Source organism: Hibiscus syriacus, unplaced genomic scaffold, assembly GCF_006381635.1.
Source record: "Hibiscus syriacus cultivar Baekdansim isolate YM2019G1 unplaced genomic scaffold, ASM638163v2 tig00112925_pilon, whole genome shotgun sequence".
NCBI classification, from domain to species: domain Eukaryota; kingdom Viridiplantae; phylum Streptophyta; class Magnoliopsida; order Malvales; family Malvaceae; genus Hibiscus; species Hibiscus syriacus.
In genome coordinates this window covers 559,760-578,114 of record NW_024063420.1, presented here as the reverse complement: position 1 = coordinate 578,114, position 18,355 = coordinate 559,760, and the positions used below count along the sequence as shown (strand labels likewise).

The 18,355-nt window shown below is 32.2% G+C and overlaps 2 protein-coding genes and 1 pseudogene across 3 annotated transcripts; all 3 read left to right on the top strand.

Moving 5' to 3' along the window:
- Positions 1 to 1,049: 1,049 nt before the first annotated feature.
- LOC120184624 (UPF0235 protein C15orf40-like) lies at positions 1,050 to 2,889 on the top strand. Its single transcript, XM_039189036.1, has 3 exons — positions 1,050 to 1,264; positions 1,394 to 1,482; positions 2,573 to 2,889. The coding sequence occupies exons 1-3, from the start codon at positions 1,102 to 1,104 to the stop codon at positions 2,699 to 2,701; spliced, it is 381 nt and encodes a 126-aa protein (XP_039044967.1). The 5' UTR covers positions 1,050 to 1,101; the 3' UTR covers positions 2,702 to 2,889.
- Positions 2,890 to 3,909: 1,020 nt separating this feature from the next.
- On the top strand, positions 3,910 to 8,374 carry LOC120184626 (N-acetylglucosaminyl-phosphatidylinositol de-N-acetylase-like). 2 transcript variants are annotated; one of them, XM_039189040.1, is made up of 10 exons: positions 3,916 to 4,084; positions 4,171 to 4,231; positions 4,909 to 4,979; positions 5,712 to 5,776; positions 5,971 to 6,015; positions 6,230 to 6,310; positions 6,547 to 6,614; positions 7,002 to 7,050; positions 7,634 to 7,794; positions 8,081 to 8,374. In XM_039189040.1, exons 1-10 carry the CDS (start codon positions 3,985 to 3,987, stop codon positions 8,145 to 8,147), a joined length of 768 nt encoding a protein of 255 aa, XP_039044971.1. In that variant the 5' UTR covers positions 3,916 to 3,984; the 3' UTR covers positions 8,148 to 8,374. The 2 variants fall into 2 exon arrangements, with proteins under 2 accessions (XP_039044970.1, XP_039044971.1); XM_039189039.1 differs by lacking the exon at positions 8,081 to 8,374 and having other exon boundaries at positions 3,910 to 4,084; positions 7,634 to 7,971.
- A 2,567-nt stretch (positions 8,375 to 10,941) lies between these two features.
- Positions 10,942 to 13,891, top strand: LOC120184633 (annotated as a pseudogene).
- The last annotated feature ends 4,464 nt before the right edge of the window (positions 13,892 to 18,355 follow it).

Genomic DNA, 18,355 nt, shown 5'->3' with positions numbered 1-18,355 from the left:
TGTATTCACAAATTTGACTCACACTTGGTGACTCACTCAAGCTTGAGGATAAAGACTTCCCAAGCTATCTCTCTTCTCTCTCAAAGAGACTTTCAAATTATCTAGTTTCTCAAGCTTGGATTTCTTGGATAGTTAGAATGAAGTCTCTTACCCCTATTTATACTACTCCACCTCCATAACGAATGGTGGAGATTACTTACATCCAATGGTGAAGATTAATTATCTATAATGCTCCACACACTCTAAGAAACTCTACACTCTTCCATTCCCTTCCATATTCTTCCATACTTTTCCATAAGGTTCCACACATCTCCAGAATATTCCAGAGGATACCACACTCTTCCACAAGCTTCTACACATCTACAGAATATTTCAGAGGATTCCACAAGCTTCTAGAGAGTTCTACACTTCTCTAGAGTTCTCCAGAATATTCTAGAAAATTCTACACTTCTCCAGAAAACTCTAGAATTTTCTAGAACCTCTCCAATTAAGGAGATATCCAACAATGTTCCGAGAAATCAATGTTGGTAATACCGTTCAAAGAACCAATGGCAATATCTTCTTCCAACAGTTCAATATCAACATCTTCAAGGTCTTCATTCTTATTATTGGGGTGGCCATCAGAGTTGCCTGTGAGCATATCTTTATAGGAGACGATTGGACAGGAAGTATGAGGAAGAGATTCACAGTCCATGGGGGAGGAGATATCAATGTGGGGGGGGGGGTTTGGTGGCAGTATCCGGAGGATCATGGTGACCAACGTTGTTTCTTTTGGTGGCGAGGGGTCAGGGGAGTTCGAGGGAGGGAGCATAGCTTTAGGTATTTTTTACCCTTCTTCGAATTAGTTCCATAACGCCATTTTTAGTTGATACAATATAATTACCTTTAGCTAAAGAATAATAATGTAATTTTAACCTTGAATTACCCTTATAATTTTACTTTAAATTTTCATTTTTTTTTCTAAGATTTCTTATAACCCTCGTCCTATTTTAAAGTAGGAGACGTCAGGCGGAATAAGATTCTTTTTAAAACTAAGCGTGCTCTAGAGGAGACCGTAATTCTCCATGTCCTGCTGTTTATGCTTGAAGTGAAAACAAAGAAATGGCTCCAGCGAAGAAGGGAAAGGCCAAAGCCCAGAAGGCAGAGCCGTCTCGTCCCTCTGAAAATGACTACAAATTCCCATCGTCCATCCGCTCGGTTCCTCCCTCGTCTGTTGCCATCACCATTCACGCCAAACCCGGCGCCAAATCTTCCTCCATCACCGGTCCACTAGTTTCTTTCTTTGCTCCCAATTTTCTTTTCAAATTTCCATATTTTGTTTCTACCATTCACGATCCCTATTCTTTACCTTAATGGAGTTTTTCTTTTCTTTAAAATTTTGGGATGAGCCCAGATTTCAGCGACGACGCTGTAGGGGTCCAGATCGATGCGCCTGCCAAAGACGGTGAAGCCAACGCTGCACTTCTTGATTATATCAGCTCGGTCGGTTCCTTCTTCCTTCTCTTCAGTTTTTGTTGCTTCATTATTTTTCTCCCCGATCGAGGAATTGGTTTTGGTTTATTGAGATGAATATCTTGTTAACTATCATAAAAAGTATCTTTTTTTATTTCCTTTATTAATTCCAAAGATGAAAACCCATTTTCTAACTAGGTAGCTAATATAGCATTGCTGTAGTCATCATTTGGTGAGATTGGATTCTTATCTTAAGAAAATGAATCCATTTATTAGGAACCCTTGAACTGTGCCTGTCCATCTTTGGGATATATGTGTCACCGGCTTGTTAGAAACAATCTTCTTCTTTAAGTTTCCCCGTGCTAAAGAATCATGGCAAAAGAACATTGCCCTGAGAATTAAGTATTCTGGTCTTAATATCAGAATCTGATTGCTCTTCTAGGAACATTTGCCTGCAATGTGTTCTCGCAGCCCTGAACTGAAGTAAGTCAACTAGAACTTCCCGTTCCATTGGTCTTCCGCCATAATCTTCCATCGCAATGATACAAAAGATCAGAAACTTTTAGCTTCTTAATTAATTAGTGTAGATTTGAATGTAGCTGTTCCATGTGTCATTCGATGTTCCGCTTCATTTGGTGCACAATGAGATGATTGTTTGTAAATATATTAGCTTGGAAAAAAGGTTTGTAGCACTGAGGAAGTAAGGATAAGACTAAATAGATTATGAATGAGATTAATAAACTGACCCGGAACCACATTGGGTACAAAAATACTTGAATCTACCCAAATACCCATGATATATTACTTGGAAGTTATTGATGATTGTGGCTTTTAGCTTTTATTCTTCTTGGAGAAATGTAGTCTGTATATGTTCATGTTTATGGCTCAAATGATAATGCAAAGTATATGAAGAGCAAGTTTTACCATGGATGGTGGTTGTTGTAGATATGTGTGGTTATTTAGAGCGATGTTATACAAAATCTTCGTATCATATTCATATTATTTAGAGCGATGTTATACAAAATCTTCGTACCATATTCCTCCATGAAGTATTTTTCTCTTCAATGCATTGTCCCCCTTTCCATTTGTCTTAAAACTTGTAATTCTTCCCAAATGACAGGTTTTGGGAGTCAAAAGAAGGCAAGTTTCAATAGGTTCTGGCTCTAAATCAAGAGATAAGGTGGTAATCGTCGAGGAGATTACTCTGCAGACTGTATTTGATGCTTTGAGCAAAGCGTCCAAGGGTTAGCAATGGAGAGACACAATGTGAAATGCTAGTTACTCTTACCATGCTAGTTCAAGCCATGGATGATACTTGATTGCTTCCTTGATTGAAAAGATATTTAACAAAAACAGTTCATACAGGGTCAGTCTTCTGAAAATTAATGCAAAACTTGAGAAGGGGGGCCTTTCGGCTTGTTTCCTTGTAAAACAGTTAACCTAATCTAGATACTAGTGGCAGTCTTGATTAACTTAAGACTTTGAATTAGATGGATGCCTAGTGGCACTATAGTCTATACAATTGTTTTCCATACTTCATGGTCACACAAGTTGAGGTATATTTTCAAACTATGATTTCTGGATTAATAACTTAAACATGTACCTACTTTTGATTTATTGACTGATTAATCTAATTTGGTATCATAAACATCTATTATAAGAACAATTCTATCAATTTAACTTGTTGAATTCATAATGTCAAAATTTGAACTTTGAACATTATTTAAGACATTTTACCTCTCATCTCCTAAATCAACTTGTAGTTTATATCTACCACGATATTATATCACCCTATTTATCAATTTAAAATATAAAAATTAATTCAAATTTAATGTGAAAATATATTTAAATAAATTATCGAAATTTAATTGTACATTCATCTATTTCATACACAACTCGATATAATATATTAAAAAATATTATTGAATTTTAATGTCATTGTTCTTTTGATAGTTCTAAGTTTGTAAATTGTATATATTTGATGCAATTCGCTCAATAAAAAATAAGGTAAAATATAGTAGTTGTCACTTATGTTTCATTTTCTTTTGATTATGATCATTCAACTTTCAATTATTACAATTTTGTCACTCACATTATTATTAATGACAATTTAAATCCTCCAGAGAACAACACTCATTTTTACTACAAAACCTCTCACTAAGTTCAATTTTTATTATTTTTCTTGATATAGATGCTGTTTTATTTCTTCTTAATTTTAATGTTAAAATTAATTTAAAATTTTATATTACAATTCAGTCAAATGATGTTTTTTAAAATTGCAGTTGGTACTTATGTAGATCTAACATAATAACATTTACAAATAAATCAAGTTTGTTGCTAACATCTCGCCCTCCTTTACTACTCTTCGTGAAAATTCAGCACCACAACGACGTCGTTTCAGATATTTAATCGATCTATTTTCTCTGTTTCCTTCCCCTACCCCTACCCCTTCCCAATTCTTGTTGTTTCTCCCGCCGGCAGATCTATGATAAATATTTGATTACTTCTAATTTTTGTGAATATTTTCTACGTATGGGGTGGATGTTGATTATTCTTTCAATTTTGGTTGTTTGGGTAGCATCTGTTTGGAAGATCTTCTTCTCCCGTTCAGAACCCACTTTTTTAAATGAAGGTGGCTCCATTACTTTTAGATTTTTATTCCTACAAAAACATGTTAATTTCGTTTTAATTAAATTTGTATATGCACATTGTATCCAGGTTCACCTTTAACCTCAAAGAATGTCTTGCTGGTTGTTGCGCACCCTGATGATGAATCCATGTAAGCTGCTGAATACATCTCTTTAATTTCCCATTTCCATGTTGAATTGACTTCTCGCTTGGTTTGTTTTATTTACTGATCTTTCTTTTCTTGGTTTTCTGAATTTCAGAAGCTATTAAAACTAAAATCTAATGATCAGAAAATGATTTGAGTGACTAAATGCTTATCAATAACTATATTATCAGTTTATTTGGGTAAGCTCATGCATTTTATTTAGTGTTTTCAATTTTTTTTCATAAATATTAGCAGTTGCATTTGTGTCCACATGCACCTTTTTTTTTCTTTATGTTGTCATTGTGGATTTTTTTAGTGAATTTACCGATAATATCAGAAAATGATTGAGTGACTGAATCCGATACATCAATTACTGTTTCATTTTTTATCTGGTGTCATTGTGGATTATTTATCTGGTGTTTTCATTTTTTTAATGAGATTAGTAGTTGCATTTGTATCGAAACACACATTTTGATTTAGGTTGTTTTTGAGTCAATTCATGGATAATATCAGTAGCCAGTACAATTTCATCTGCAAATGGTTGATTTGATTTAAATTATTACCCCTTAAATTGTTTGCAATACAACTGACTGCTTTGCTCTTGAAGATCAGTTTTCAGATGAAAGTTCCATTTATGAATGTTTGATTATATCAATTTATTATAATGATGTATTCTGTTGCAGGTTCTTTTCACCAACAATAAACTACTTGACTTCAAGAGGGCACACTCTTTTCCTATTATGCATGTCTATTGGTATTGCATTTTCATCCTTATGTGGCCTGATATTTTTACTTTCTAATATTTCTTTTGTCTTGTAACTTTTTTCTTTTGAATCTTACTTCAAATGATGCCAGCCTTCATATCTGTGTAAGTAAATGTCTGTTGCAGTCGACAACTGAGAGTTTGAGTTTTCCACGGTGTTCACATTAAAATTCTCCTTTTTTGCTTAAGGTCTTACATGAAAGGGGAAACTATAGGAGCTTACACCTTGATTGCAAAAGAATTATGAAATTTATTGACCATAAAAATGTCTCTTATTTTAAAATTGCTCATCTTAAATTTATTGACCATAATAATGGTAGTTTTAAAACTGTTAACCAATTAAAAAAGGTAAGCTGTAATCAATCTCTTCCACAATATGTTTTGTTCATTGCAGCTTCAGAGGGTTTATTAGGCAATACTAATGAAATGTAGCCTACTCAATACCTCAGGATATGCATTAACAATACTCTAATCTACTTCAGAGGGAGATTCTATTTTCATCTATCTCTTCTTTTAGTGTATGGTCTGAATCCATTTTCCTATGCCAAGTGGTAGTTTCGTGTATTACCATTAGACTATATGTCCAGCCACCATCTATGCCTCTTCAAAAGGGAAAAGAACATGGTAGGGGTCAGAAACAAAAACATTGGCATGTGTTCTACAAAGATAGTGTTCCTTTTTTCCCCCACCCATGAGATTATGCGACTTGATTATTTTGTGCAGGTAATGCAGATGGCATGGGAAGCATTAGAAAAGATGAGCTTTATCGTGCTTGTGTAGTTCACAAGGTGATTTTATTATCCTACAAAGCATAGATGGGATCTAACTGCTGAAGTAATCCTTGTATTCTAATACATACAACAACCTGATTCTGGGTTTCTCTAGCTAAAAAATATCCTTGCATCTCATGAAATCTTTTCTATTTTCAACTTCATCTACCATCTATACTGTGCTTTTAGCTTTTTTTAATTTGTAAGTTCAGGTTCAACTTGATCGAGTGAAGGTTTTGGACCACCCAGATTTTCAGGTTATACTATTAAGTCTCTTTTAGTTTATGGATTTTGAACCGGTCTATTCATAATTTGGTATGTTTGCTTTTGGAAATTGATGTTTTTTCAAATGCAGTGAAAAATACAAAAACTTGTTTGGCTGGATATAGCTCCAGGCCTATCTAATCTAGAGTCTATTGTTAATTGATAAAAAGATTTAGTAGGAGTTTATAATCTTATTTTTCATGTCAGGATGGTTTTGGCCGAGTCTGGAACCATGGTTTATTGGCAAATATCATTGAAGAGGAGGTTTATGGTCTGGTCATTGATGTGGTACACTCTTGGCTCTGTTGGTTATTCACCTACATGCTTGGTTGCTTTAATTCATTCTAAGTTGATTTTTTTTTCAATGTTACTGTATAAAATGTCCAACTGTCCAAGTTATGCTAAGTGATGGATGCATTTGGGAGTGGAAGTGATATACATCATTTGAAAGTTTTCTGTTACTGCTTGTTTGTTAAGATCTTTCATTTCCTATTTCTCTTATCCGTGCTTCTATTATTTTTCAGATTATTACATTTGATGGCTATGGTGTTTCGGGTCATTGCAACCATGGTGATGTGCATCGTGGGGTAGTGTAAGTTAAAATCATTTCATATTCTTCAACTCAATTTCACAGAAGTAACATTTTAATTGTTCATAGCATAAAGCATTAGAAGAAAATAAAATGTGCTACTGCCTACATATACCTATTTAATGATAACTCACCTTTTCCATCGTTTTTTCATTATTATTTGAAAAGAGAATATGATATTTTTATAACAATATTTTCACGAGTAACACTAATAAAAAATTTATGTAAACATAAGAAAAGTCAGATTGACTTTCTATCTACCTCAACGATGCTAAGCAACAAAACTAAGCCACCAACAATTTTTTGGTTCAATCAGAAAGTTCACCATTAATAATAATGGTTTAGATTCCGCTGAATTCTTTTTTACTTTTCTTTTTCTCATATTAACAGCAAGTTCCTGCATGATTCTGCACCAGGAAATATTGAAGCTTGGGAACTTGTAAGTTGCTTTTCTACCTTTTTTTAAACATATATTGTTAAAGACGGCAATACTAAGTAAAATAGTTTTTCTGTTTTCCATTTTTCTCTTTTGGTTGCTAATTTGGTTCCATGCTGATTGCATGATATTTTTTCTTCGTTAATTTTTTTTTTTGAAAAACTAAATTTTCTAATCTCAGTTCATTTCCTCTGATTATTTAATTATATAAAAGGGTTTGATATGGCCTAATTCTTTTATCCTCCTGAATCCATTGCTGGTCATAAAAATTAAATAGCAATTTTGCTAGTACTAATTCTCTTTCTTGACTTTTTCTCTCCATCTATTTGATATAAATTTAAGTTGAGACAACTTTCCTTCTTTCCTGTTCCTGGAACCCAATGAAATGATTTTCTTGTTGAGTTAATCTGGAAATTAGAGGTTGTTGACCAAGTTATTGCATCGAGTGAGTGGAGGAGAAAGACCCTTGAACAAATCAGTGGCCTTAATAAACTTTTCTCTATATGTGATTTAGCATATTATGTTATTTCTGGGCTTTTGCCTTTATTTTTGAATTATGATATTTTGTCCCCATTTGTTTTATTAGGTGAGTATAAACATATTGCGCAAGTATAGTGGACTGTTTGACATTTGGATTTCAAGTTTAGATGTCATGCGACATCCAAAGGGTCTCAGGCATTGCTTGCTTAATGAGGATCCACGGAAGAGCTACCTGGCAATGGCACAACACTCTAGCCAATGGGTTTGGTATGTATGTTTTCCAATAAAGTCTAAACTAATAGAACTGAGCATGGCCAATGGTTGTTGTGAAAACTTAACAACATTTCTTCTCATTTTCTTTCTGAAATTATCTACTGATTTTGTTTATGAATTTAATTATATAACTCATTGATTAACCATAAGAAATTCTTTATTATAGGTCTTTTTGAATCATCTACTTGATTCAGCATTTTCATTTTGAAACTCCAGTGTAGCATTTTTGGTATATATTTTTGAAACTATTTTCTTGATTTTTTTAATGTTGGTTTTGCAGGTTCAGAAAGCTTTTCGTTGCATTTTCTAGTTATACTTACATTAATACTTTTAGAAAGATCGAGTAATTATAGATGGATTTGAAGGAAAAAGCTGCTTGGGATTTGTACCTGTTCATATTAGGTATTTCTCTGCTGTAACTCAGGGACTGCTACTTGTTACATGTACCACTTTAAATCTATCAGGCAGCCTAGTTTAAGTTTTCACATTCTATGATTCGAAGCGAGCAAATTGAGAACCCGTTGACTGGAAAATATAACTCTTCCATTGTTTCAAAATTGGAGACCCTTACACCGGATCTTTCTGTTGGCTACATTGGTTACATCATGGTCCAAAGGCATTTGGTCAACTGGTATCTATTTTCTTTCTTTCAATGAACACTAGCTTGTTTATAATTGAAAATTTTATTCTAGTGTACTGTGTGTGAGAAATCAAATGTACAAATAAATTACCTAGTGAAAATTTTCCATAGTTTGCTATTTGTAATTTCTCGCATTATTAAGATTTTTAGGTATAAATCTTAAAGAATCTGTAAGGTTACACATTGTTCTCAAAGGTTGATCAAACTGGTGATTTTGAGAAAATCTTTAACGTGAATGGCTAAAGTAGTGGTTGTAAACTTCCTCGAGGAAGATTAATCACTCTAAATCAATTGTATCATTTATTCTTTATTCTTAGTAAAAGTTTATTACTAATTCATCCCACTCATAACCACATTCTTAATTGATTAACTTAAAAATTATCTTACCCGAGACCTTTTTATTGGTCATTTTTTCTACTCTATTATTCATTCTTTTAACTGACTTAAGTATCATATGTGCCCCGGAGTCCAAGCTCCAATAATCCTAAGCCTACATGTCCTCTCTTGAACCCAAAGTATTCTCCTTAAGCTCTCTTTCTCATGAGACACCAACATCAATAGATAGAAACTTACTTATCATTCAATGGTGAATTCTTTCCACACTTACTATTTTTATTTATTTATAATTAATTTTAGGAAAAATACTCAACATGTTTATAATTTAAATTCAACGCTTAGTTTTAAATATTTAATTTTCCAGTTCATCAAACAATACTTGTGCTGAAAAATTAAGTGTTAAAAAGTTACAAACTAAAATATTAAGTACTGAATTTAAATTATAAAATATATTCACTATTTTTCTTAAAATTGTATTAGTTAGATTGTCTAATAAATGCATTTCTTTTCACTTTACAAAAGAAACAAATAACTTTTAAAGGATAATATACTTAAAATAAAAATAATATGTTTAAAAATATCCTTCAATAATTTTAACGAATAGTTTTCATTTTAAATAATTAAATATATTTCAAAAACAAATAAGTCGTTGAAAATGTTAATATTTAGTTCATCAAAACTTGTCATTAAGTTATCAAAATAAAACTTTATGTAATCGATTATTCGAGTGTCAATTCAATTAGAAAATTATAAAAATATTATAATTTTAAATAATAATAAATATTATATCAATCGTATTTTAATATTTTATATAATCTTTAAAACAATAAACAACTAAAAATTACTTCTTAAATGATCAAACATGAGCTAATGAATTTGTATATAAATCATTTACTACTTTACCTATATTATTAGTTAATTAAATTTTTATAAATAATTTTTTAAATAAAATATTTTATTTCAATACCCTCATGTGTGTGCCAATATATATATATATATATATATATATATATATACATTAAAATATAATATATTTTTCATATGACAAAAGATATATTATATTAATTTTGGCTATTAGACCCGATTCATATAAGATGATCAATCCAAATTGATTTAAAATTAAAATATAAAAAATTATTAAATTTAATTATAACTATTAATATAAAATATTTTATAATATTGATTTTTTAAAGTGCTGTGTGACATTAGAAAAGATAACGATATATATATATATATATATATATATAGAGAGAGAGAGAGAGAGAGAGAGAGAGAGAGAGAGAGAGAGGAGTTTCTTTTTTCAGCTGGTAAGCTTCCGCTGTTTGTTAGAGAAAATAAAAATAAAAACAAAAAATTGAGAGATTGATTTCAATTCAACTATCAAAACGACATTTTGTTTTCATCTCTATGTTTTCTCCCAATTCCCTTCGATAGGGTTAGGTTTCTTTTCTCTTGTAATTTTTCTTTCTTTGATTTTGCATTGCGAAGCTCTTCTTTTTTCTCCAGGTATCCAGAATTTTTTTTTATAAAAGATTTGCTTAATTTTAGGCGATTCGATTAGCCAATTGAGATGCAATTGGTTTGTGTATTTATTTAATTCTGATCAGGTTAATGTTGTTTGTTTATCTTGGTTCCTTGATCGAAAAGTAGAAGAGTGCATTCAAACCAAAATGCATAATATTACTTTAACATAGAATCATTGCGTAAGAATGGGCATTGTTTTATGATTTATGTATGTTTTGGATTCTCCCTGTGCTTTTACCTTTTTGCAGTTTTCGAGGGGCAACAGAAATAGAACGTCTATAGCAAAATTTACAAGCCAAAAGGGCTTCAGGAGCTTATTCTTAGATTTTATTTCTTTCTTTCATTCAATATTTCTGTTTAAAGATTGCAATTGCACAATGTGTTTAAACTAATCTGGTATCAGGGTAGAATTCAAGGTTATCTTTTTTGGTTAATTTTGGTGTAGTAAGTTTCATGTATGCATGTGCTTATTAATTGTTTTGTAATTTTGCAGAATACAATGGTAGCTAAATACGATTAGGATTTAATTTGATTGAACGATTTTTGTAATGTTGAAGTGATCTTAGTTATTGATTTTGAATTTGATTTTTTTTTGGATTGTTTTGGTATTTTTCAGTACAGGATTTGCAATTTTATAGAAAATGGTAGGAACAGGATGTTCAGAAGATAGGCACATGCAGAGCCTCCTGATCCTGACATTCTTGAGATCGATCCAACTTCCCGATACATAAGGTAATATTAAATTTCTGATCAGTTGGATTGAATTTTTTTTAACATCAATCTGGTTGTTATGGGAGCATGTGGAAATGATCCTGAAGTTTTCAATATTGGTTTGTAGCTTATTTGATATTTCAACTAGAAATCTTAGGTTATTTGCATTTCGTTCATTTGGTTTTCTTTTGCTTTGAATTTCAGTATATTTTAATTATATTATTACCCTGCATTCTTTCTATAACTGAACCAAATGTTATGCTGTTGGCTACTATTGTTTCACCTTGTTGACTGATATAATTTCTAACAGTATAATGAAGTGCTTGGAAAAGGTGCCTTCAAGACAGTGTATCCTTTATCTGAATCTGTGGGATTGTGGGTATTGTTACTCTGTTTTTGCAAACATGCCTGTTTGTAATGTTTAATAAATTTTGTGGTAAAGAAATGGTATAAGCAGAAACGACAAATCATTTTACAAATGAATTGATCTTTTCTTTGTATCCCTTTCCTTAATTTTATAACCAACCAGTTACAAAACATTTGATGAAGCTAATGGCATTGAAGTTGCTTGGAGCCAAGTTCGGATTGATGAGGTCCTACAGAAGCCAGAAGACTTGGAGAGACTGTATTCTGAAGTGCGACTCTTGAAATCGTTGAAACATAGTAATGTTGTGCGGTTTTACAATTCTTGGATTGATGATAAAAAGAGGACTGTCAATTTTATAACCGAGTTGTTCACCTCAGGAAGCCTCAGGCAGTAAGTTTACTCTTATCATATCATATTCATATCCCTGCTGATGTTCCACCCTTTGTTTTATGATTAAATTATCCTTGTCTTGAGTGTGTGTGATATGGTGATTTAGGTACCATATGAAACACAAGAAGGTCGATATGAAAGCAGTGAAGAGTTGGGCAAGACAGATTTTAGCTGGTTTAGTATATCTGCATAGTCATGACCCACCAATTATACATAGGGATCTGAAGTGTGATAACATATTCATCAATGGCAACCAAGGTGAAGTTAAAATTGGTGATCTTGGATTGGCTACTGTTTTGGAGCAATCTAATGCAAAAAGCGTGATAGGTATATTTTCAATTTGCATCAGTTTATTTATTTCTGTATGTTCACTGGTATGCGCATTTTCTTGATTTTGCATTTATGTTGATCTATCCTGTTTTCGACTGCCATTCGTAAAAGAATCTCTGAATCTTTTTATGGGATAGGAACCCCTGGGTTTTTGGCACCTGTGCTGTATGATGAGAACTATGATGAGTAGGTGGATATTTATTCTTTTGGTATGTGCATGCTGGAGATGGTGACTTTTGAATATCCTTATAGTGAGTGTAGAAATTCAGCCCAGATATATAAAAAAGTTTCATCTGTAAGTTCTTTGTTTACTTTAGCTTGAGAATACTGGTTAACACTACATTTCTCTATATCTTTTCTTCTTCAAACTTTGTAGGGAATAAAGCCTGCTGCCCTCTCTAAGGTTATTGATCAAGAGATGAAACTATTTATTGGGAAGTGTTTGGTTCCAGCGCCTCAAAGATTACCCGCAAAGGAGCTTTTAATGGACCCCTTTCTTCAGCGAAATGCATCAGCAAAGAATCATCCCTTATCACTCCCTGATATTGTTATGCCCAAAATGGGAGGCTTTGGAGACCGCTGCCTCATGTCAGAAGCACCTGCTTCCACAAAGAATAGACCTTCAACAAAGGATCTTAATAGTGATAATGAGCTGCCTGTTATCAAATTTCTTGATAATTCCTTGGGCATTGAAGTTAGAAGGACAAACAAAGGCAACGTTTTCTTGTTAAAAGGAGAGACAAATGATGAAAACTCTGTATCATTAATACTTCGAATAGCTGATAAGAATGGTAAAAAATGGTCTCAACAGGAATCATATCCGTTCTCACTTTAGATGTAATTGTACGTTAATCACTTTTTTTTTTTTACTTTGTTTCATATATGCAGGTCGTGTGAGAAATATTCATTCTCTTCTTCCTCGATAGTGATACTGCCCTCTCAGTTTCAAGTGAAATGGTTGAGCAACTGGAACTAGCAGATCAAAATGTTGTGTTCATAGCAGAATTGATTGATTTGTTGTTACTGAAGCTCATTCCCACCTGTAAACCTTGCGTTCCCATTGAGCATCTGGTTCCTCCAACTAGAAGAAGATCTTCAAGAGATAAACAGTGTTTTCCGCAAGAACATGATGCAATCACTTCAGGACCATTTGATGAATCAACAAAGCAAGGTCCTTGTTATTTGAAATATAATGGAAAAATGTCTCGTGCCAATTTGATGGCAGAAAATTCTGGTTCTGAGATGTCATTTTGTTCTGCAAACAACGATTTGAATGATAAACCTAGCTCCATTCAATCGGTAATGTCTGCTGAATCAGGGCCTATGGGCAATGATGGAGCAGAATTATCCGTTGATGCTCAGAGTAAGTTGATGAATCCAGTATCTTCATCTCCTTGTGATGATTCTGAAGATGAGGAGTTAAGAATGGAGCTGGAAATGATTGAGCTACAGTATCAAGAGGCAATGAAAGAAATATATAAGAGAAGACATGATGCTATAATGGACACGAGAAAGAGGTTGTCTTAGAAGAAGATGCAGTCAGATCATAATTAGTTCATCTTCACCCCCACCACAAGAGAGAAATGGTAAATGGCCCTGCAAATGTACATATTCAAATATGGGTACATAGGTTTCTCTTTTTCCTTTTTTTTTTATTTGCTTTCGGAAATTGAGAGCTTGAAGTTTGTTCTTCATTTTGGTTTTATAGATACCTTGGATTTATTAATATTTTTGGAATAATTAGGGCATTTCCAAGTTTTGTATAGCTACAATAAATTTTCTATTTGAATTTAGAGTAAGCTACTCAAATTAGCTTTTATTTCAAAAGTGTTCACTCTCGGTCATCAAATTTAAAAAAGAAGTTAAGTTTTTGTCACTTACGGTATCTATTTATAATTTTTGATTACTTATGTAATCTATTTATAAAATTTAAAAACTAAGAGATGGTCATTCAGATCCCTTTTTTGTGTTTGAAACCTACTCAAGGTGGTTCGGAAGGGGTTTGGTACCCTTATGAAGCATAGTGGTTAAACTACTTAAAGCCTAGTTAATAATTTGTATAAAGGATGCATAAAGGAACTTCGGAGTCTAAATTTTGATTCTCTGTTGAATTACAAGACACCATAATTTTCTCACATAGATTATGATGTTTATGAGTTCACCAACTGATTAGATTAAGCTCAGTGGTCATTTGAGCATATTTAGAAGCCTTCAAAGTTGGCAAAATTACCTTCTTTTTTTGGTTACACAAAATTACCTAAATATGGCATTCATATTGTACGATATAGATACCTTACCACATATACAAGTTTAAAATGTTTAGTTTAATAATAATACATAGGTTATAGTATCGATATTATAGGGAAGATATCGATACATGATAAAAAAAAATATTCTAATGGCTTAAGCTTTAGAGATGTGTTCATTCAACCTAACCCATCTTTTTGAACAAGGTTGGCATCTAATAACTCGTCTTCGCACTTTTTTTTAATTAACTATTGGTATTTAATTTATTTATTGACTAATTCAAATCGAGTTTTGTAAAGGACTATTATAGGGACGATCTTTCTAACCCAATTTACTTCATTCATAAAAATTAGTATTGGGGGTAGCCTACTATCTTACCTCCCCTTACCCCATTACATATGGGAACAAGGGACATCCAATAAACATTAGGATTCAAACCTATAACCTTACTTAAAAAATCTAGTACATCATCCCACTACAGTAATTAATTGTTTGTAACTCATCTGGGCACTTTAAACACTTCCTTGAATCGGACTGACTTCATACGGGGAATAGCTTTTGTCCCTTTTTTTGGTGAAGTATTCTATAGACGTAACCTATGTTGTGCATTGGCTCATCTTTTTATTTTGGCGATGGCAAAATCCATATTTATGTGGATCGATGTCTGGTTACCATATGATTTTACACCTCGACCTTATATTCCCTTTGTCAAAATCATACGAAAAAAAATATTTAATGACCCTATTCCCATATGTAATGGGGTAAGGGAGAGGTAGGGTAATAGGCTGGCTCCCAACGCTAAGTTGTGAGCAACTTCCTTAGAAGACCTCCAGCAATTATGAATTGCCCACCGTGGGACTTGATCTTATGACCACAAGGCTAAGAGCCTTGCGTTCTACCAACTGAGCTGGCCTGACAATTCAATCATACGAAAGTGTATATTATATATATATTTGAGTAATATGGGGCACAAGGTAGTAAATATATGTTCAAAGATAACTCTCAACCCACCTGACATTGGACATTCGTACCTTTAGTATTACAGGTACTCGAACCCGTGATCTCAAATAATAACAACACTTTCTTTACCACCGAAGTCACAAAAGTTCGTGCATATTATATATTTTTTTAATTAAGTTCAAGTTTAGAAAAATATAATTCATTTAATTCAAGTTTAATGTTTAATTAGAATTAACTGAATTATATTTTTCTCGACTTGAGCTTCATTAAAAAAACAATATACACTTTCATATTATTAGTTTTCATTGAGTTCAATTACTTTAACGAAAAATATAACTTAATGTTACTTTTAATTTCAAATTTAATTATTTTGAAAAAAATCAAATTCGAATTCAAAATTTTAAATACTAACTTTATTTCTTAAAAAAATAATGTCTATCAAGAATCAGTTAGTCTAATGGGATAAAACATTAAATCTCTTAAACAATATCAGGAGTTTGAATCTTGATGTTATGAGTGGAACAATTAGAATAGGAGAGTCGTCTCTATGATTGACCTCTACAGTATTTGATCTGGATTAATCGATCATCATCGTCATCATCATCATCATCATCATCATCATCATCATCATCATCATCATCATCATCATCATCATCATCATCATCATCATCATCATCATCATCATCATCATCATCATCATCATCATCATCATCATCATCATCATCATCATTATTATTATTATTATTATAAAGTACATAAATAGTTCTTTGATTATATGGTGTTGCTTTCTTGAGTTCTCTGACTATTAAAAGTCATAAAATGATCCCTTGATTATAAGATGATGTTTTGTTGAGTCATCGACTATTAAAAATTACAAAATAGTCATTCGATTATTCATATGTTCCAAACTCATTATTTTTCGTTAAAAATTGACTTTGAGTAAGACGTTAATTTGCTCATTGGGATTTAATAAAACTTGATCCTAGAATTTTTTAAGTTGTATTTTGTGGATCGGGTCTCTATTTACATTATGTCGTTGAGTCAGTGCTTGAAAGTAGCGGCAGTGTTGGCAGACATCATTAAAATATAATTTTATAATATCTTGGTCAACAGGTTAACGTCCAACTCAGACGACCGTCAACTTTTTAATGAAAAATAATGAGTTTGGAACATATGAATAGTCATGTATCTATTTTATAACTTTTAATAGTTGGGGGACTCAACAAAATAGCATTCTATAATCGAATGATCATTTTATAACTTTTAATAGTCAAAGTAATCAACAAACTAATACTCGGGGACCATTTACCCTTATTATTATTATGACATGCTCTACACACGAGCAACATGAAGAAGTGGAGGACATGACATGACTGAAAAACGAAACGAAATTATTAGTTGTTATAATGTACGCCAATGCAATTGCTACAACATCAAGGGCCATGCCCATATTTATTACATTTCAACTTTTATTATATTTACATGTATCCCAATTCCTTATTTGAAGTATCTACTAAAACATTTCATTTGAAGAATTTGGACCCACATGCCATCATTATAATTGCTAACCCTTTATTTAATTCCATTATTATTCGAGGCTTCTTTTTCATTCCTTAATTCCTCCTTTCGCCACGAAACAGGGAACACATTCATTACAATTCTATTTTATGCTCAGTCAAAGGAGAAGAGAGAATTTGAGCAAAAGGCCCCTGAAAAACCAACTTAAAAGAAACTCCCAAACGTGCCCTAAGCAATTTTCCTTTTTAATTAGGAGAGAAAAGTCAGCAAGGTCACATGGGGGTATTAAATATAGAAAGATTGCTGGCAAAACCCAAGACTCGAATCCAATTTTCTACCCACCGACCACCAAACAGCCCCTTTAAAATCTAGCCGTCCCTAAACTTTTCAAAGGAGAGATGGTATTAGTCATGGAATCAAATTTTATATGCAAATAGACTTGGTTGTCCATTTGACCAAAAAACTCACATTGATTTCACAACAAGCATTTGATTATGAGCCTACCTATTAATTACAAAACAAATTTACTACATTTTATGTGTCTTTCATTTGAATGAATAGCATAATGTAGAAATAGGTGTCTCACTATAGACATCTGTAATACTTGATATGAGCATAAGCCTTGAGTACTTTTTCAAAGGTAAAATGTTAAAATTAGCCCCCTTAATGTTTATCAAAAATGATTATTTTGTCCCCTATTCTATTTTTTGAAACATTTTAACCCCTAACATTTCATTTTAGGCTAAAAAATTATAACATGTGATAGAATAATCACTTTGTTCCTTTTTTCTTAAGGCGTTTTAGCCCTATTTTAGGTCAAAAATGCTCTTATTTTGAAGTGTCAATAGTGTGTTAACTAATAATTTTCATCTAAATAATATGTTTTTTGCTCCAAAGTGAAACGTTGGAGGCCAAAATGACCATTTAATATACATTTTGAGCTATTTTTGAAATTATGCCTTTTTAAAATTTCAAACTTATAATTTTATTGTTGTTTAGAATCTTTACTAACCTGTTAAAACTGATTTGATTTTAAAATAATACCAAGTTAATGAAAATGACGTTATTGATATGGAACCAACGTAAAGATTATGATAGGTAATGATTCATCTTAAAGACATAAACGACTCATTATTGTAAAAAAAATTAAAATCTTTAGACAAAAATAATGCAATGAACCCTTGAATAATGACCAAAAACTTTGCATCCATCAACGGCCCCACCTTGGAGGGCATGAATGGGCAACTTGAAATTGACAGAGGCTATCATCCAATTCTTCGCATTAGTAATCATCATGAAGTTCATGTCAAGAAATGCCAACTTAAAATATTATTTTAAAAATTTTAATGGATATGAAGTTATAAAATTTTAAGGATGTAAAATTAGATAATGAATAGAAATTATGTTTTTGATGCGAAAACATGTAAAAGAAAACCCTTGTGCTACATAATTGACCCATTTTGTTGTTTTTCCCTTGTATTATAGCTATATCAACCTCAAGTCTTTAATTTTTTTCATCGTTGTGCCTTAAG